The 22,073-nt window shown below is 39.0% G+C and overlaps 1 protein-coding gene across 1 annotated transcript in view; it reads left to right on the top strand.

The window, feature by feature from the left end:
* LOC139944779 (peripheral plasma membrane protein CASK-like) overlaps positions 1-22,073 on the top strand; it is a 135,137-nt gene that overhangs the window by 32,503 nt on the left and 80,561 nt on the right. Inside the window, 10 exon segments of the mRNA XM_071941886.1 lie at positions 9,248-9,353; positions 12,737-12,814; positions 13,498-13,570; positions 14,960-15,062; positions 15,796-15,809; positions 15,811-15,972; positions 16,501-16,623; positions 18,406-18,489; positions 19,389-19,494; positions 20,281-20,402. Coding sequence (XP_071797987.1) covers positions 9,248-9,353; positions 12,737-12,814; positions 13,498-13,570; positions 14,960-15,062; positions 15,796-15,809; positions 15,811-15,972; positions 16,501-16,623; positions 18,406-18,489; positions 19,389-19,494; positions 20,281-20,402 — 971 coding nt within the window.

The following is a 22,073-nucleotide window of genomic DNA, read 5'->3' as shown; positions in this document are numbered from 1 at the left end:
CCAATTCTTTGGCTAACCGTAAAAGTTGTTCACAAAAAATAATAATAAATAAATAAATAAATCAAACTCAAACACAAAAATACGGTTACTTCAGGTCGGTAAAGCACAGTTTATTTTGTCGTGGCCTCGATGCGTTTCATCTCTCAGCAGCCCGAGCCGTCTAGGTTTGTGGGATTCGTTACGATTCACCCCGAGGATTCTGCTTTGAATAATCAATTGACCTAGCTACCCAGAACCAAGTTGTAGGGTGCCGTTAGGAAGGGGGGGGGGGTAGTCTTGTCTTGGATGTCTTGTCGAGGATCGATCTATAAAACTGCACTGACACTGTGCGAAGAATTCTCTCATAATGTAACAGTCTTGAGCAGTTATTGATAACAATAAAGTTGATTGAATCACTGGAATAACTCAGGCACGGTTGTCTAGCAAATTATAACCAAGATAATTTATAATTCTAAATCGCTGAGAAAAGGTTTGAGAAAATGTGGTTGCTGTTTCGCTTATCTGTTAGCGACAGAGTTGCCAACTCTCCCTGATTCTGCAGGATGACCCCTATAAACCTGTATTGTGGAAACTTGTTTCCTTTTATGTTGAATATAATTCTAAAATATCTTCCTGATTGTTGTACAAAATTTTCCAGATTGCAAGACGCAAATGCAGGCAGCTCCTTAGTGCCAGCCAGAGGGGTGTCTGGGTGTCTTTTGGACACTCTGTTTTATCTGTCATTAACATGTAAATGTGTTGTACGTGTAAGCGAACAGATTGGACACCCAGTTTTTATCACATTATTTCCAACAAATTTGACACCCTTTTTACAAAATCCTAGCTAAACAACCCAAGGCAGCGCTGTAGTCACCATAAAATTAGGCTACAGTGTGGTTGAAATTGCCCTTTAAATTGAGCTGCTTAAAGCAAATAATATTGCTTTAGAAATGTCTGCCAAGTAAGGATGAGCAGGCCACTCGCAGATGATACAAGCATGGTATGGTATTTTGGCTGGTAACCTTGTCCAAGTAAGCAAAATGTTATTGTGCTTGGCTACTTTTGAGCTTTAAAAGCAGTTCTATGAAATAAGCCCTATGTCATGATGACTTGTACGTACAAATCACTTCTGCATTTCATGGCAAAGTCACTGCCTATTTTTCATGTGGAGGTCATTTGGGTTAACCAAACATGGATTTCTATTATTGCTAGCCAAGAAATTGGACTGATCAAAGCTGCACTTTGAAGTGGGACTCTTTTTTTATTTGAGACTGCAAATATTCTTCGGTTGTTCCATATTTTATGTTAATTGGCGGCAGAGTTGATACTGAGTGGGAATGATTGTAGTCAGAATCCTGTAATATAATAAGCGTGACTGATAACGGTGTTGAATAACCAATCATTTACATGTTGGTGTTACAAATGTATTTCAGCATTAGAAAGGTTTTACTGCTGTCTCCTGCTCCCAATGGCAGGGGTGAGATTCTCAAATTTTAATCTGAAATCCATTCATTTTTATATTTATTTGTATTTACAATAACAAAGATTAAATTCATAAAGAGTAGGGCTTTTTAAAATCAAAGATAAAGTATCTTGCTCAAGGACACAAGTGTGATGACCGGGACTCCAACCAAAACTCCGCTGAAATCGGAAACTTCAGAGCTTAAAAGTCTGGCACTGTTAATTGTTCGGCTTGGACTCTGGCTTAGACTCTGTCATAATTTTTTGGAGCATGCAGTGTACATTTTGCGCGGTATTTCCAACATCAAACGGAGCCTGGAGATGAAAGTATCGCAAAGTTGTAATGGTCCACTTAGTGCAGTGCCTCATTGGATATTAGTCTCTGGATTTATGGAACAAACGATGCAATGCTGTCTGGCGCCATCGCTGCAGTTCCTTTTCACTATAAATGATCCCAGTAATGTAAACCACAGTACTTTTAAAAACACAAAAACATGCCTGCCAATTATTACTAAGGGTGCCCACAGCAATTGCCGTGGTGCTCTGTGCTTTTACTGTGGTGCCCTTAGCAACAATACAAATTCACATTTTCCTCATAGTTTAAGAAGTGCCTCTTACGTGAGGAATATTCCTGTGCACATATCCGTTGCAGGATACCAATCAAAAATTGTACATGTGACATGGTATTTTGGCCGGTAACCCTGTTCTTGCAAAGCATAGTCATGTAGGATTTGAAACTATGCACGGTGGAAATAAGATATAGAAGAGTTTGCGGTAACACCATGTAATAACTATCTCTAAATGATTTGGGGTGGTTCTGAAATGAACCGTTGGATTAACTCGACGTTTCGATCAGTATGCTCTGATCGTCTTCTGGATCGTCTTCTGGAGAATGCATTCTCCAGAAGTTGATCAGAGCATACTGATCGAAACGTCAAGTTAATCCAACGGTTCTTTTCAGAACCACCCCAACTCATTTAGAGATAGTTATTACATGGTGTTACTGCAAACTCTTCTATAAGGCATAGTTATGTTGTGCTTCAGCTTCGTTTTGTGCTTAAAAGCAGGTCAACTTTAGAGCTGCTTTTAAAAGCTGACAAAACTACTCAAAAAGTTTCGGCTTAACAAATATTAGCAGGGTACCAGTCACAGATTGAACATGAGAAATGGCATTTTGGCTGTTAACCATAATTTGGTAAGCATAATTTTGTGCTTACATGTACATGTAGCTACCTTTTGTGCTTAAGCAGCTTTAAGAAATTGGGCCCTGGTTTTTAAAAACACCAAAAAGGGACATGTCCGTTGCATCATTGAGGAATGGTTGAATCGTGAAAGAGAAAAACTGTCAAACACATGTGTACTCTCCGCCTGCTTTGCTTGATTATGCGGCAGGATGTGCCCTCTCTTGTCTCGACTATCATATCTGCATCACGAGTCAAGTTGTTGTACCTGAGGTCTTCGCTGACCTTCCTGGCACCAGGATATGTCTTTGATCTCTCAGCCATTGTTTAGCCCCTCAGGCCCTCCTGTTTCTTTAAGTGCTTCTTCAAGATGCCGGTACAGTTTGCAGCCATTTCTGCATGCATCTTAAAGTACATGCGCACATTATGATGCTCTTGCATGTATGTGATCCACAGTCAAGGGATAGATAATGGATTTTCTTTTTTTAAGGGATCCGTAGTGTACGATGTGTATGCAGGTTTTCTTTTTTGTCTCCTGACGATGACTAGAGCAAGCTAGTCGAAACGTTGAGACCATTTCAGAACTGACTCCGCGGCAGTACAGTTAATTACGACCCTATAAGCTAAGTAGTAGTCCAGTCTATTTTCTATACCAACGCTAGGGTAATAGTTAAAAAGCAGGACAGTTCTTTTCAGAACTGAGAAGTCTCCCGAACCTCCAATTATCTACTCCGCGGTAGAATAAAGCAAGACAGTTCTCTAAGAACAAAATCTACCTGGCAAGTAGATACACACATGGTGTTACCGCAAACCAAACATACATTGATATCTCATCATGCACTGCCTCAAATCCTATATACAGGTTTTCTTTGTCATTTTCAGCAAATAAGCGGCTGGCTTAAATGTTGCTTTTGAGGTAACTGAAAGCTCCTCAAAGTTGTTTTGTTTGATTTATCAAATTGAAGCTTTGAGGGTGGAAACAGAGAGATCAACACAAATTTGAAAACATTGTTAAACAATGTATTCAAATGGTTGCGTATGATGTGAATGTTTGTTACAAGGAAATTTTTGCACCCAAGTTTTCTCAACTGAACTGTCTTTTCAAAAGAAAGCAAAGCTACAAAAGTGGTTGAAAACAAGCACAGCGTAATGTACCTTTTGAAATGAAAACGAATGCCAGATAACTTTTGTACCTAAAAACCCTTTTGTAAAATCCTTTCAAACCACTGTTAGCATACGTGTTAAAACATCAGTAAGTTGATCTCAAAACAAGGGGAAGTTCGAAGTTCACCATTGAATTTATGCAATTGTTGTGCTCAGCATGTTTTTTTTTAAAGGCAGTGGACACTATTGGTAACTGTCAAAGACAAGTCTTCTCACTTGGTGTACTTCAACATATGCATAAAATAACAAACCTGTGAAAATTTGAGCTTGATTGGTCGTCGGAGTTGCGAGATAACTATGAAAGAAAAAAACATCCTTTTCACATGAAGTTGTGTGCTTTCAGATGCTTGATTTCGAGACCTCAAATTCTAAACTTGAGGTCTCGAAATCAAATTCGTGGAAAATTACTTCTTTCTCGAAAACTACTCCACTTCAGAGGGAGCCGTTTATCACAATGTTTTATACTACCAAGCTCTCCCCTTTATTCGTTACCAAGTTAGGTTTTATGCTAATAATTATTTTGAGTAATTACCAATAGTGTCCACTGCCTTTAAAGATGCCAAACCTCTCATTAAAAATATTGTTTGAAATCGCAGATGAAGCCAAGAGCTTGAATCGATAAAGGGACTGTCCTTCACTAAATATTTGCAGAAGGAAGTTTAAAAGTGTGAAATGGTTTGTCAGTTGAGCCTGCCAGATGCATTTCCCATCAGCTTCAGGAACTCTGCAAGAGTAGAGAGAGAGAGATGGCATGATGACACGCTGGAACTATTTAGAATGTTGATTGCATATGTATGGAAATATCATTTGGCGTCGCTCTCCTGGAGTAATTCCATAACAAGATTGCCCACCCATGCTAACAGGATCACAAGATCTATCTTGAGTACAGGCGCACTGCATCTAAGATTAGATCTAGAAGCTTGTAATCCCGCCATGAATATTAAATTAGGCGTAGACTCTACCTGCTATTGAAAGAGTTTTTGGCGAGTTTTTTATTTGCACTTGTGTACTTGCTCCAAGAGGTTTGAAATTGGAAATCAGCTTGAGAGTGTCTTTGGTAATTATTATAGCTGTGAGATGGTCCTTGGGTGGGAATGGTTATATGCGAATGAAGCATACTTCAGATATGTCTTATTTGGTGTCATCAAAGATATAAACAGAAAGGAAAGAGCCATCAGGGTTGCCCTTAACTTTTTCAGTGACCAATTAGTATTGCTTGAAGCTTTGCATTGTGTGGATAAATGAGAAGAAACTATAAATGAATATTAAACTTGCGGGTACAACCAGTTGTAAATCTCTTTTGTGAGAGGTGTGGACTTTTTGAGCATCAGCAGTACACATTACTCTGCATGCTTCAGGAGAAAGCTGAACTGGTAGCGGTGATGGGACCAGTAAGCTTGTCACTTCAATAGTCCGCCAGCCTTTTCACTGGTCTTGTTTCAACACTAATTTTGCATGGTACATGTAGCTCAGTTTGGAACCAGTGCAGGCAGTGGTGTACATGTACATTTAGCTTTTGGAAGCACATGAAGGAGCCAGCCAGACCTCTAGCAGGCCTGTGTATGCTTCGTTTTTGAAAGGGCAAGGGCACCAAGGCATGTTCTTCTTGGTAAAGGAGGAAATCATTTCCTATGAGGAAATTGTAAATTTCTACTGTAGCATTTCAAGGGCACCAAGGCAATGACCAGGGGGCATGGAGGCAATCGCCTTTGTTGCCTCCGTGAAGTAGCAGGCCTGCACTAGGACAGAATTTTGACTGGTCCTCAGAAGTGACAACTGGCATTTGGCCCGGGGACCACTGTTATAGGAGAATGCTGTTTGTTTACAAAACAGAGTGACCATGGGTTTCCATTTTAATGGTGTCCACTAGACATTTGTGATAGCACTCCAAATGTTTCTGTCCAGCTTTGCAGTTGCCTATATTGCGATAGGTCAGGTTGGATTCTTAACATAGTTCGGTTAATGTTTTGTTTGACCTTCCTTTGCTCCTCAGGCCTTCCATGGCAAAACAACCCAACTCGGAAAATCTCATAAAACATTATTTTGAGAAAAGCAAGTAGGGTCCTACTCTACAGAGATAAGTGGTTTTGCCATAACAACAGGACAAAAAGGGGCAGTCAGTGAAACTTTGAAACGAAAAATAAACCCGTCCATCTACCCAGAAATGATCTGACATAAGAAACCAACATTGTCGAGTTTGACTTTTTGTCATGGAAGCGCCATAGTTGGTTCTGTTTAGAATCAACTAAACATGACTCAAAAGAGATTTACACATGGTGCTACCGAAAACATGATGTGTGTCTCTCTCTCTGTAGTCGACCGAGGTCGGAATCATGTTGAGGGTTGCCCATCCCTGTCTATCTCTCATTAGGTTGGAAAGAGCAGCTGGAAGCACCCTGATGTCCCCTATATTGTAGCAACTACATCTGTATAGCTGAGCCTTTGTCTTCTCCTGTGTCTCCTTCCATGTTTCGGTGACCAGGTGATAAGCTGAGAGACAGGTTCTTTGGTGTTTCTGTATAAATGCCCTGCTAGTCTCAGACGATGGTGTTGTATTTTGGTGGATAGTTTTGGTTCTTTGACATACAGTTCTGTGTTTGTCATGTGTTGACTCCAGTGAGTGAACAAGCATTTCCGCAGAAGTTTTGTGTTGCACCCATCCAGTTTGTCTTCAAGTACCCTTGTGACATGACTCAAAAGAGATTTACACATGGTGCTACCGAAAACCATTATGTGTGTGTCACTTCATAAAATAGAGTCTGCATTACATTACCACGCACATGGTTTGTCATCTAAGCCGACTGCCAAAAATGGCCTAAACAGGATTTATTTAGGTGATGACGCCTGAGGAATTGGGTCACTATACCAATCCATTTATGGTCATTTTGCATCCTCTACCGTTTTTTTTTTTCTTTTCTTGCCATGAACTCGTAATGCTCTAGTAAGTGATGTATGCAGCTTGCTTTGATCTCATTTCACGCTGGTGCTGTGTATGTACATGTAGTTGTGTAGACATCAACTTGGATAGGCCTACATAGGCCTACTTATTTAACATTTAATTCATCCATTTTGTTTGTTACCCAGTACATCTTGTCTTTGTATTCTGTTGTGTTTTTCTCAAGAGCGCTTTAGGGACGTGTTTGATTTGTATGTGTTATGCGCTATATAAGAATGGTTAATGATTATTATTATTACATTATTATTATTGGGCACAGCATTTTAATTCATCCAGTTTTGTTTGCTACCCAGTACATCTTGTCTTTGTATTCTGTTGTGTTTTTCTCAAGAGCGCTTTAGGGACGTGTTTGATTTGTATGTGTTATGCGCTATACAAGAATGGTTAATTATTATTATTATTACATTATTATTATTGGGCACAGCATTTTCCTCGGGTAGGGGGCACTTCAATTCTAAAGAAAATGTAAATTTGGATTGGAACTTTGCAGAGGGCACTACAACAAAAGCACAGGGCACAACGGCAATGGGAGACTTTTGAGACGATGGCGGCAGCAGACATAACTGACCCTTTTTGCGGCTCTGAGTGTGCGCGCACATTCTCAATATTGCATGTGTAGGTTTGTGCACGCGCACTACTGGGATGAACTGTTAAAGCCACCATTGGACACTTTCTGAACAAAACAAAAATTAAAAAAGTTCACAGATTTACAAATAACTTACAGGGTTTACAGAAGGCAATGGTGAAAGACTTCCCTTGAAATATTATTCCATGAAACTCTTTACTTTTTGAGAAAACATTAAAACAATTATCAATTCTCGATATCGAGAATAATGGATTTATTTCAAACACATGTCATGACACGGCGAAACGTGCGGAAACAAGGGTGGGTTTTCCCCGTTATTTTCTCCCGACTCCGATGACTGATTGAGCCTAAATTTTCACAGGTTTGTTATTTTATAGTTGTGATACACAAAGTGTGGGCCTTTGGACAATACTGTTTACCGATGTTGTGCGATTGCTTTAAAAAGGACCTTCCAAAAGTCTGACACTGCTGTGTGTGTCTTAGGTTATTTTGATGCCTGTATAATGTATTTGATGCCAAACTAGAATGAGCCTTGGTGCAATGCTATGGCATAGTGCCTTCCCTGGAGTGGCAGTGGCGTGGATTCGTGAACACACTCTGAGAGATTCAAATCTGCTTCCTGACAAACCCTTGCTTCACGGTGTTTTTATTTTAGGGGTGCTTCTAATTTTAAAAGCAATGGCGGATATGATACATTATGCAGTTAGATCTAGCACTGTGCTACCGCTGTGCCTTACATACCATCATGTACACTTTGCCCAGACGGCAAGCATTGTACCTGCATTGCATAGCCAAACTGTATGTTTCTTAAAGGATTTCAAAATGTCCATAGATTTACATTAAACTTACAGGGTTTGAAGATAATGATAGTGGAAAGCTTCCTTTCAAATATTACTTACTGAGGTGCTGTAGTTTTTGAGAAATGAGTAAAAAATAATCATGAAAATACGTTTGTAAATGATTAAAATAATTTTCGTCTCATGAGACGAAAATTATTTTCATGACATTGTTTTACTCATTTCCCAAAAACTACAGCACCTCAGCACGTAATATTTTCAGGGAAGCTTTCTATTATCATTATCTTCAAACTGTGTAAGTTTTGTGTAAATCTGTGGACATTGTGTTTTTTGCCCGACAAAAAAGTTACATAGACCCTTTAATACTTTACAAAGACAGTTTTGAAGTGTGTGCACATGGTTTAGTGTTTCCAGTTTAAAGCAAAGTAAACCATTTTTTTTTAACCAGTCGATTGTTTTAATCCTTAAGAAATATAGGTGTATATTATAAAACTTAAATTTTAAAAGGTGGTCACAGTTTGTTACTGAAAATCCGGAGCGATATGACAATGCAGGAAGAATTCCCACACATATCTTAATTTGTCTCTGTTCAAACCTAAACTATTACAAAACTTTTATAACCAGTCAGTTTCCCTTGTTGTTTTATTACTTGATAAAAATGCTGTGAACTATTATACACATAATGAATGTTTAAGAGTGCAATGGTGCAAATATGTTCATGAGTTGAAAGATGGAATGTTCTATTCAATGAGGCGGAGCCGAGTTGAATGGAACATTCCAGCTTTTAATTGTAGAAGCCGAATGCTAGTAATTTTTACTAATATGCCTTGCAGGAACACCGCTGCGTTACCAAAGACATGCGCACGCAGCTTTTTCGTTCCATCCGAAAAGTACCATTGCACGCTGGCAGCGTGCAATGGTACTTTTCAGATGGAACGAAAAAGCACGGTGAGTGACTCAGCGTCCTCAGCGTGCAATGGTACTTTTATTTGCTATCACGTGACGGACAATCCTCGAATCAAATGGCAAGGATCTGCTTGGGTGTTATATAATATTGCCTTGAATTATTATTATTATTATCAAAAACTAATGATAATTTTGATTTTTTTATTTTGATTTCTAGATCTGAAGAGGGAGGCGAGTATATGTCACATGTTAAAACACCCTCACATTGTGGAGTTATTGGAAACGTACAGCTCAGATGGACTACTCTACATGGTCTTTGAATAGTAAGCATTCACCCCCAGAGACTGTAGGCCTACATACTATGTTATGGGCTCTGTGAAATAGACCGATCCAGTAGGCTCCGCCCGCGACGCATGTATGAGCAAGGAACACGTGGGGCTCTCCATCGCCTTTCTGCACAACTCTGCTGCGCGCGCCAAGCATACGCGCACGCATGTCGGACCTTATTGTCGGACCTTCGTTGCGTTGTGATTGGTCAATACGCAATGGGGCGGAGCTTAGTGGATCGGTCTATTGAGTCACAGGGTGACAATTTACACATTAGTTTTATACAAGGCTAAACTGAGCATACAACAAGCTTCATTTTGACACATAATTTTTTGTTTTCAAAATTTATGACCTGAAAGACACTGGACACTATTGGGAATTTTTAAAGACTAGTCTTCACAGTTGATGTATCTCAACATATGCATAAAATAACAAACCTGTGAAAGTTTTAGCTCAATCGGTTGTTGAAGATACTAATGAAAGAAATTTATTTAATGATTCCCGGACCTTAAATTCTAAATCTGAGGTCTCGAAATCAAATTCATGGAAATTATTCAAACTACTTCTTTCTCGAAAACTACATGTACTGTACGTCACTTCAGAGGGAGCCGTTTCTCACAATGTTTTATACTATCAACCTCTCCTCATTACTTGTCACCAAGTAAGGTTTTATGCTAATAATTATTTTGAGTAATTACCAATAGTGTCCTCCTGCCTTTTAAGAAGCAAAAAATTCAACAGCTAACAGCTCTTTACTTGAACAATAGAAACCTATACAAATTGCTACTTATTTGGCATGATGCACTAGCATCCAGTTTGCTCTATAGACCCAATTACTTTGGAAATAACAATTAAGTAGCTAAGCCAACAAAATTACTCTTACCAGACTAAGCCAAACTGTGACTGGTATCCTGTTCATTCCTGCTAAGCAGAAAACTGTTAAGCAATATTTACTGCTTAAGCAGCTCTATGAAATTGGGGCCCTAATTGCAAGAAGCAAAGTAGACAGCTCTTACCTAGACATGCATAGGCCATTAAAGGAACACGTTGCCTTGGATCGGTCGAGTTGGTCCTTGAAAAGCATCCTGTAACAGTTTTTTTTATAAAATTGGTATGGTTAGAAAGATGTTGTAAAAGTAGAATACAACGATCTACACAAATATCCCTCGAAATTGCTTGGTTTTCTTTTTACCTCGTCCAGTAACACGATCGGCCCTTTATGGGAGTCAAATTTTTGACTCCCATAAATGGCCGACTGTGTTAGTTCGCGACGTATAATGAGAACCGTGCAATTTTGAGTGATACTTGTGTGGATAATTATATTCTACTTTGTAAACATCTTTCTAACCATATGCATTTCATAACAAACGGTTTCAAACGCTTTTTATAGACCAACTCGTCCGATCCAAGGCAACGTGTTCCTTTAACAGACGACCCATCTTAGCATTTTGTGAGAGAAACCACGCTCTAGGTTTTCATACACATTCTGCACTCAGTAAGTGAACCGTGTCGCTAGGCACGTTGCACAGACGTTGTGACTTGGTACTAAATTCAATTTGTCCGTAGTCATCAACTCCCCAATGGCAGACCCACCGAAGGGCATCTTGCACAATCAACCGAAGGAGCCCCTAGAGGTTTTCTGTTTTTCGTTCCATGTTTGACCCCAAATCAAAACATTGTTAAGTCCCCCCACTTATCTTATTAGTTTGTCGTTCCTGGTCTGGAATTTAACCATGTCGTTAATTTCTCGTGGAGGTCACGGGGTCGCTGAGGCCAAGACCAGGAGCAGCAGTTGGCGTTCCTGGCCCTCGGGTCAATGGCAAGGTCCACAAAACTCTCAGCGGGATATTTGAGAGAAAATCAATTGCGTCCAGGGTAGAGAGATTTAAGACTTTTTGAATTTAGTTTTTTTTTTTTTTTATGTCGGCCTGGCAAAAGCAGGCATGTGAGACCTCCTCTTTCCAGCTGATTTCCTCTTTCCGGGTTTTGCTTTTCCTCTTTTTTTCCCTTCACTTTCTGTGTACAAAAGTATGGGAATATTATCTTTTCCTCTTTTTTTTTTTTTTGCCCGGTTTTCTCTTTTCCTCTTTTTTTTTCATGGATAGTTACATGCCTGTAAGAGAAGCAGCTATATTTTTCTTCAGATATAAAAATTCCCTAGATCTGGCTCTCTAGAACTAAAGATACTGCACCTAAAAGCTCCTTGAAGATTTTTTCTAGAAGGATTATGACATCATTTCAAACAACCCATTCCTGCCAACTGTTCAGATTTGATTGGAATTGTTCAGATTTTTGACTCTTTTATCTGAATTCAGTTTTTCTTAGTCTAGTTCTCTAGCGCTGTTCCTAAAAAGCTCATTGAATTCTATATACAAAGTGTCTACAAGGACTGAAGGTGGAAATTCCATCATTTCAACATTTCCATATCTGCCAAAACTTTTCAGACTTAAGCCCGGTTCATACTTCCTGCTCCTGCGAATGCGAATGCGATACGAATGTTGGCGTCACAAATTCGCAACGAATAATTCCAGCAGTTCAACTTTGCTCAACTCACTTGGGAATATCGCTGTGAAAGGAGGGTTGTGACGTCAAATATACGTCAAATTCGCTTCGCATTCGCAGGAAGTATTGAACCGGGCTTTAGTTTTGCAGATTTTTTAGAGTACAGGTTGCAAAAAAAATCAGAACATTCCTATTTCTGACAAGAGGGCAGGCCATTAATAAGATCGAAAAGTTCTGCAAAAGAGATCGCCATTTGCTTTGTTGTAGTGATGGGTAGAATCCAATTACACAGTCCAAGTCCAATTGGACCCGCAAGCAAAAATTAGTAAATTATTAATAAATTGGTTGGTTTGTTTGTATACTGTAATTGTCTTTTGAACTGCCAATGAAAGTGTCCAGCGCTAAAGCCCATCAACTACATTTTGTGCAATCAAAAATGTAAGCTCACACACAAACCTTTGTATCAGAGGCTGTGGCAGACATTAATATTCTTCCTACTTAAGCCTGACTTCTGACTTTTTGGACTTTTGAAAAATCATTACAAAATGTGATTAAAGGAACACGTTAAACATGTCTGGAATTAAATAACCATAAGCGCTTTGTGACACCCGGGCCAAATTTCTTAAAGCCTGTAAAGACAAAACCTGCTAAACACATGAAAATCTTGCTAAAACAGGTTACCAGCCAACATTCCATAAAGTTTACAATGTTATGACTGGTGCCCTACTCATTTGTCTGTTTACATGTTCATGTAGCAATGAAGTTTGATGAGCAGCATTTTCTGCTAAATAGCTATATGAAATTTGGCTCTGTAGATCAAGCGCTTTTAGAAAACTAGTTAATATTATTTTTCTTACAGTGTTTGTGTTCCTTTCAGTATGGAGGGAGCTGATTTGTGTTTTGAGATTGTGAAACGAGCCAACTCTGGCTTCATTTACAGTGAAGCTGTGTCTAGGTGAGTAGAGATAAAGACACTAGAAACTCGCTTAAAGGGTTTGTGTTTTGAGATTGTGAAACGAGCCAACTCTGGCTTCATTTACAGTGAAGTTGTGTCTAGGTGAGTTGAGATAAAGACAACTTCCACGGATTTACATTTAATTAGCACAGTTTGAAGATAATGATGGTACAAAGCTTCCCTTAAAATATTTCTTTATGAAGTTTGTGAGAAATTTTGAGTAAAACAATGTCCCTGAAATTATTTTAGCACATGGAACAGATGAACTTTCCTCAAGAAACAGTGCTATGTGGTTTAATTTTTTAAATTTTTGTTTAGCTTGGTGAAAAATTATCCAAACTCTATTACTTCATTCAACAAAAAAACTATTTTTCAATTTTATTTTGTTAAAAATCACAAATCTTGGTCCAAGGGCCCAATGCAAGGACAAAATATTTAAAAGATAGACTCAAACAAAAACTCTTTTACTTAAAATGTTAATAAAACAAGGGAGGTCCTTTTTCATAAAATAAGGGAGTTCTCTTGGAAGGGGGTTCTTTCTCAAAATCACCAGCTGTAGTCCTTTTAACCAATTTGACGTAACCCCTTCCAGAGTCAAGTTCAAGGCTTGGTTATCTGTCTAAGTCGGAGTCTATCACTCTGTCGTCATGACAACAGTTTATCTTTTTGGTTCTGATTTGCAGTCACTACCTACGTCAGATCTTGGAAGCGCTACGCTACTGCCACGACAATGACATCATCCACAGAGATATCAAGGTAGTGTATCTAAAGTTCATCTTCACATCATCGGAGATTTCCGAGCGCTAGAAAAGTTTTGACCTGGCTAGAGGCATAAAGATGTAGATATCTCAATAATCAGATATCTGAAAATTGTGTAAAAAAAAGTCCCTATTGTACTGGCAATTAAAGAAAATCTACCACAAGAGGGCGCTATTTACTTCAATACACATCTTGAAATTCTATGCATGGAAGTGATGTGTATATAAGCTTGTGCAAAGATCAGAGCCCAGTTTCACGGAGCTGCTTAAAGGCAGTGGACACTATTGGTAATTACTCAAAATAATTATTAGCATAAAACCTTTCTTGGTGACAAGTAATGGGGAGAGGTTGGTGGTATAAAACATTGTGAGAAACGGCTCCCTCTGAAGTGCCATAGTTTTGGAGAAAGAAGTAATTTTCCATGAATTTGATTTCGAGACCTCAAGTTTAGAACTTGAGGTCTCAAAATCAACCATCTAAACGCACACAACTTTGTGTGGCAAGGGTGTTTTCTTCTTTCATTATTATCTCGCAACTTCGACGACCGATTGAGCTCAAATTTTCACAGGTTTGTTATTTTATGCATATGTTGAGATACACCAACTGTGAAGGCTAGTCTTTGACAATTACCAATAGTGTCCACTGCCTTTAAGCTGGAATTGTTCTTTAACAATTGCCTGCTTAGCAGAAATAAGCAGAATACCAGTCACAAATTCTACATGTGACATAGTCGTTGGGCTGGTAACCTTTTTTTACTGTGCTTAGCAACTTCTGTGCTTAAGCAGCTCAATGAAATTGGGCCCAAGAGTTTTTTGTCTCTAAACCAAAGAGGTGCAAGATTAAAGACTCTGGACACTATTGGTAATTGTCAAAGACCAGTCTTCTCACTTGGTGTACATGTATCTCAACATATGCATAAAAAACAAACCTATGAGAATTTGAGCTCAATTCGTCGTCGAAGTTGCGAGATAATGAAAGAAAAAACACCCTTGTCACACGAAGTTGTGTACTTTCAGATGCTTGATTTTGAGACCTCAAATTCTAATTTTGAGGTCTCGAAATCGATTTCGTGGAAAATTACTTCTTTCTCTAAAACTACGTTAATTCAGAGGGAGCCGTTTCTCACAATGTTTTATTACCATCAACAGCTCCCCGTTACTCGTTACCAAGTAAGGTTTTTATGCTAATAATTATTTTGAGTAATTACCAATAGTGTCCACTGCCTTTAAGAACTTTGGCTGAAATATGAAATGTTCACTGGATGCCATTTCAGTAAGCAACTCTTTTGATGCAACAATAGGAGACTGCTACCCATTTTTCATGATTTTGTTGTTGGTGTGCCTTTACATGTCTTTTAACACTTGTATATTAATTTGCCCTCATCAGCCCCACTGTGTGCTGCTTGCAACCAAAGAGAACTCGGCACCAGTCAAGTTGGGAGGTTTTGGTATCGCTATCCAACTCCCAGAATCAGGACTCATAGCAGGAGGTAAGAGCATGTATCAGAACACTGTGACCTAGAATAAATTGACATTCACAAGAGGGCGCAACTCCACCCAGTAGTGTCTGGTGAAATGACTAATCAGAATTAGTCAATAGAGGGCGCTGTCTTGATGCAATTTGTGACTGATAACAATCACAAAACGCCCAGGCATCGATAATATTGTTTATTAATTTAAGCAAATTGGTTCAGTCAAAATTTAAAAAAAAATTAAAAATGAAACAAAAAATTTGGTTTGGTTTAGAAAATAGGATGACATGTTAACAGAGGAAACGTTGGAAAATTTCATATCCAGGCATGACTTTTACCTTGTCCTCTTCGTATGAATAAAAGTAGGTAAAATCTTGTGGCCGTTTGCGGCAGCTAAGGGTATTTTGGTACAAGCTGCTTGTGGCCGCTATCGTTTCTAAAGGGTTTACTTGAAGAGTAATTAATAATAATAATAATAACCAGTTTTTATATAGTGCTTTTCACACCAGAGGGCGTCCCAAAGCGCTTCACATCACACCTGGTCACTGGGCCTTAACTCACTCCTTAAACCATCTCAGCTCCCTGGTGGGTAGTATGCAGCCTGTGCAACATTAATATGCGCTACTCGGCTAAATCAATCACAAGAACCATCTCTGCCCTCAGCGGTACCCATTTACCAAACGTACACACTGCCTTTAAAGTAGCATACAAGTTGTTTTAACAATAATTCATTGTTTGTTATTCATTGCAGGTCGCATCGGTACAACCACACTTCATGGCTCCAGAGGTCGTAAAACGTGAGCCGTACGGCAAACCGATTGACATCTGGGGCTGCGGGGTCATGACCTTTATCCTCTTGAGCGGGTCACTGCCATTCTTTGGAACTAAGGAACATCTCTTCGACATGATAGTCAAAGGAAGATACTATGTAAGTAGTCTCTGTTCTCCACAGGGCCTGAATTTTAGGGGGGTCTTTGAGGAAAATTGTATATTAAAGTATTTGAGGTGACACCTTCTGCCACATTATCTGCCATGGCACATATTTTGAAGGGCCGGGTAAAATGAGGATAAAAAAAAATTAAAAAAATAATAATAATAACAAGAAAACCAAGTTTCGGAAGTTTCGAGTTGAAACAAGATTCACAGAATGTTTTTTTGTATTTGGTGTTCATCTTTGGTTTTTGGGGCATTCTAAATGAATGTATTTATTACGATTTTTTTGTGAATTCAATCCTGTGACTCCCTCCTTCCCCCCCCCCCCCCCCCAAAAAAAAAAAAAACCCACTAAAAATAATAGAAAGAACAATTTTTTATCAGCCACACTTCATTTGTAATCCTCTCACATTTCTGGCGATTCGTCATGCAATTCATATTGGTCCAAAAGGCTCGTGCATGGGGGGGAGAGCCCTTCTATAGTTACTGAGGCTTACCGGTGATTTATTTTTGTTTATTGTAGATGAAGCCGAGGCAGTGGGACCATATCTCAGAACCAGCCAAGGATCTGATCCGACGAATGCTGCGCGTCGATCCAAGAGAAAGGATTACAGTTGAGGAAGCTCTGTCACATCCCTGGCTCATTGTAAGTCTTGTTACGAAAAACACCCAACACCGTGCCCTAACCCTCAGGGTTGAAATTACACAAGACTGCAGTAACCCTCACCGCAAACATCTTTTGCCAAACTCAAACCACATCTCTCATACCCCCTTAAACCTCAACCTACAAAAAGTCTCCCTGATTATGGAAACGTTGTACTTAAAGGCAGTGGACACTATTGGTAAATACTCAAAATAGATATTGGGCATAAAACCTTACTTGTAACGAATAATGGGGAGAGGTTGGTAGTTTTAAACATTGTGAGAAACAGCTCCCTCTGAAGTAATAGTTTGTGAGAAAGAAGTAATTTTCCACTAGTTGATTTCGAGACCTCAGATTTAGAATTTGAGGTCTTGAAATCAAGCATCTGAAAGCACACAACTTCGTGTGACAAGGGTGTTTTTTCTATCATTATTATCTGGCAACTTCGATGACCAATTGAGCTCAAACTTTCACAGGTTTGTTATTTTATGCATATACTGAGATACACCAAGTGAGAAGACTGGTCTTTGACAATTACCAATAGTGTACAGAGTCTTTAAAGGAAACTTTTTGTATATGTCCGCAGACCAGTATCCTCAATTGGTGGACATCTTTAACATATGCATACTTACGAAATTTGTGAAAATGTTGGCTCAATTGGTCACCGAAGTTGCAAGAGACTAATGAAAGAAAAACACCCCGGTTGCACACATTGTGCACTTTCAGATGCATAATAAACGGCTTCAGCTGAAGTCTTTTATATTTGAGTGAGAAATTACCTCTTTCTCAAAAGCTACGTTACTTCAGAGGGAGGCATTTCTCACAATGTTTTATACTGTCCACAGCTCTTTAATTATTTTTGAGTACTTACCAACAGTGTCCAGTGCCTTTAATAGGTTGATATATTTCACAATGTCTCTCTGATTGCAAGTACAAAATCTCCCTGATTGCAAAATGCAAATGTTGGCCTCTCTGTGTATTTGTTCAGTGATATGTGTACCATGAATCACACAGAGTGGCATGGTTATTTTTTTATAGGCCCAATGTTCAGATATTCATTATTCAATTTCCTTATGCACGCCCAGTAAATGTATCCAACTGTCCAGACTCAGTTTACACAATGTTGTATCACCCCATAAACAATGTATAATTTGTTTATATTGGCCCAGTTTATAGGGTTTTATATGATGTAAATGACCTATTGACTAAGGACAGCGATGTATGGTGTGACTGAGTTTAGGACTAGTCATTGCTGGGGTGAGGAGAGAACGAGACCGCATCGGAACTCCGATCTGAGGTGATTTGTTGACGCCGGACCATTAAACCCATAACCTCTTAGTTATAGTTCCATCATGCAAAGTTTCTAATCCTACAGTTTTATAATAGTTGTTAAATTTGCATCTTTATCCCCGATGCAAATTTAACATCTATTATATAGTGTTAAGGTACACGCTGCCAAAACGTAGGATTTCAACTGCCTCTAGCTACCGGGCAATCTCGGTAGTCTAGTTGGTATGGACACTGCTCTAGAGTTGCAAGGGTCGTCGGTTCGAATCCCACGCGAGTAACATGCCTGTGATATTTTTTCACAGGACTCTGGAAAGTACTAAGTATACAGTCCTAACACACATTGGTGTATATGGGTAAAACCCAAATTAATAATCCTACAGTTGTACTTTTACGTCCTTTTGGTTGGTAAGCAGTAGACAACAGCTGCTTGAACTTTCTGATGTGGTTTGAACACATTTTTTGATGTTTCGTTTCAAATGTTTTTTTCTTCTTCAGGACAGAGATCGTGTCACTCCTAAAGTACATCTCCAGGAGTCTGTAGAAGAATTGAAAAGATTCAACGCTCGACGTAAACTCAAGGTACAGTGACAAAACACCCTCATCATCCGGGACAAGATTATCGTACTTTTAACCGAATCATTTTCGAGTCAAACAAAGAAAAATGTACTAGAGCGCCATTTGAGCCGATTACATTGTACCTTTGGATTAGCGTGCCAGCACTCTACCAACTGAGTAATCCAGATCTACTGTTTGTGTTTGGCCCGGTTGCCAGTCTGACCGGTGAAAAAAAAGTAGCTGTTGACAATAAACAAGTCTTTGTATATTCTGATGAACATAATTTGTCCCTATTGTGTTGAATATAATTCTAAATATCTCGCTGATTATTGTTCAAAATTGTGCAGCTCTGTAAAAAAAAAAAATGAAACGTCCACATCAGTTTAAACCATATTGGGATGATATTGGATGGACATACAGTACATGTAGAAAGGTTGACTCTGTGTACTGTATTCAACACATTATTTCACAGTGTAGGCTAGTGTACATGAGGAGGTTCCATTTACTCGAATCCCAAATACTCAGTTCTGACTCGATGCTGACTTTTAGGGTGCCGTGGCCGAATGGATAAGAACACCAAACTCAAGCTCTGGTGCTTCTGTTCAGCAGAGTGTGGGTTCGAATCCCGGTCGTAAAACTTGTGTCCCTGAGCAAGACACTTAACTATAATTGCTTCTCTCCACCCAGGGGTAAATGGGTACCTGCGAGGGCAGAGATGGTTCTTGTGATTGATTTAGCCGAGTAGCCCATATTAATGTTGCACAAGGCTGTATACTCCCCACCAGGGGGCTGAGATGGATTAACAAGTGATTTAAGGCCCATTGACCAGGGGTAATAATGTGAAGCGCTTTGGGACGCCCTCCGGGTGTGAAAAGCGCTATATAAAAATGGGTTATTATTATTATTTCTCTCTATAATGACAGGGTGCTGTTTTAGCTGCTGTTGCGAGTTCAAAGTTCACAAGTTTCTACAGCGACCCCAACACCAAACACATCACAGATTTCGCTGATGAGGACCCTACATCATCAGGTAGGAAACCCAATCATGAACACTTCAAAAAACAAACCTTCATGACTGTACTGTAAACAGCCAAATTTAATGAAGTAATTATGGCTTCTCATGAAGCACTCATATTCGTCACTCAGTGACGCTCAAGACACTTCAACATTCAGTATTTTCCTGAAAATTTTGTAACGGATTGAATATAAGAATGCAGTACTCACATATAAATCACTCTCTAACCAAGCTCCAACTTATCTTTGCAACCTTCTCCACACCCGCCAGTCTTTGTATAATTTAAGATCCACTTCAGCTGTTGTATTGAATGCCCCACGTTCACGTACCAATGTAGGATCTAAAGCTTTTGCTGCAACTGGGCCAAAATGCTGGAATCGTCTTCCTCAATCTGTTCGTTTAACCAATTCCCTGAGCTCCTTCAAATCCCAATTAAAAACCCACCTCTATCCTAAGTTACTCTAGATTGAATCATTGTTAATTGCATTGTTTTGTCTGTAAAACATGTAGTTTATCTTTTGTTTGGTTGCTATTGTATTTCGTTAGCGCTTTGTATCGCTTTTGTAAAAAGCGCTATAAAAGTGAGGTTATTATTATTATTATTATAAAAATATTGTGGAGCTATGTTATTCTTTCAGGTATGTGCTTTGTATCCTCGGGAAAAGGCGCTTTAGCAAATTCCCCTATTTTTATTCTACTCATCTTGTTAAATTAATGCGCTAATTAGTACTATTGGATGTGCAATAACGACAAAATTCTAAACAAACAAAATAACAGGAGACAATCTTGTTATTTCCCCAGGTGCTGTTGCCCAGGTCTTGGACAGCTTGGAGGAGATCCAGTGTTTGACGGACTGTGACGAGAAAGATCTGGACTTTCTGCATGGTATCTTTGAGGACAATCAACTCCATTCACTGCTGAATGTAAGTCACTTTCTATCCTTATCTCTTATCATTTGAATGAGTTTACGCTAGACTGTGCAAGTCCCTGAGCATATTTTAAACTTTTCAAAAATGGAGTGTTCTTAAAGGCAGTGGACACTATTGGTAATTGTCAAAGACTAGCCTTCACAGTTGGTGTATCTCAACAAATGCATAAAATAACAAACCTGTGAAAATTTGAGCTCAACGAGATAATAATGAAAGAAAAAATACCCTTGTCACACGAAGTTGTGTGCATTTAGATAGTTGATTTCGAGACCTCAAGTTCTAATTTGAGGCCTCAAGTTCTAAACTTGAGGTCTCAAAATCAAATTCGTGGAAAATTACTTCTTTCTCGAAAACTACTCCACTTCAGAGGGAGCCGTTTCTCACAATGTTTTGTACTACCAACCTCTCCCCATTACTAAGTAAGGTTTTACGCTAATAATTATTTTGAGTAATTACCGATAGTGTCCACTGCCTTTAAAAGCCTACAGTTCCCATGTAAATTCCTTTTTAGGGGCCTACCATTTCCACATATCAGCCCATGAGTGTGAGCTCTTTCATGGCCAACATAAGGGGGTACTTTACACAATAGAACAAAGCTATGCAGTATGTACCCCACAAGGTTTTATGTTGTAGAAAAGGGATAATAAAACAGCAATGGAAGTACCTCGTAACTGGCATGTCTATATGTAATGGGCTCTGTGTGTACATTCGTAGTCAAGATGATTAGTCAAGAAAGACTTGACATACATGAACCAACTTCGAATGTGGTGTGCGGATTGGTCTGGGGACCCCTTGAAGCCCATTGTTTGTGGAATCTCTAAGTCCGAGTGATGACTAAAGAAAGACTTGGCATATGTATATCAAAACGCTGTGTTTTATTAGTTTTTTGATCCCCCCAGAAGCCTGTTATTGGACTGGGTCAAATGTCCACTAATGGACTAACTTGCAGGGCATTTGTGTTCAACAAACAAAAATATTACAACGTTTTACAAAATGTATTTGTAAAACCTCCCTTGGGAGGTATGCCGTGATATCTTGAGGAAGCCAATAGAGGGCGCTATACACATTCAATGTGATGATTCGGAATGGTTCAAATTGACCAATAGAGGGCGGTACATGCACAATCTATGGTGACTTCACTGAAAATTAGGACTTGTCTCCTTGCCTACATAAAGAGTGAACGTTCCTGTGCATTTCCTCACAGGCAAGATCATAAATGCCACACTTGTCATAATAGGAAAAATAGCATATTTTTGTATTGTAATTTACTTTTCTTAAATCAGGAATTGACACAATTAAAGCTGAACAAGTTTTGAGATGTGACCCCTTTCTACACATCAAATATCAAGAGACTTATTTTTTCTCCATTGTCACCTGTTGAATTGTGTGTACCAAATTGGGCCTGCAGGAAGACCGGGCTCGGTGGGTCTTTTCTAAACCTGTGATGTGACAGGTCACATGTTTTGTTGATTTTGCTCAGGCTAGTCACCTGACAATAATAACTAGTTCTTATAATAACAGCACATTTTACAATAGTGTATCAATGCGCTTTATATTAGTGCCCTTGTCATTGGTCTGTCGTAGCATTTCAAAGGTTTTTTCAAACACAATATCCCTTATAATTCGCACGATGTCATATCAGTAGGTTGCCCTTGTCTGGAGGTT

Source organism: Asterias amurensis, chromosome 12 (assembly GCF_032118995.1).
Source record: "Asterias amurensis chromosome 12, ASM3211899v1".
NCBI lineage: Eukaryota > Metazoa > Echinodermata > Asteroidea > Forcipulatida > Asteriidae > Asterias > Asterias amurensis.
The sequence above is the reverse complement of the archived record's forward strand: the minus strand, read 5'-3'. Positions and strand labels throughout refer to the sequence as shown.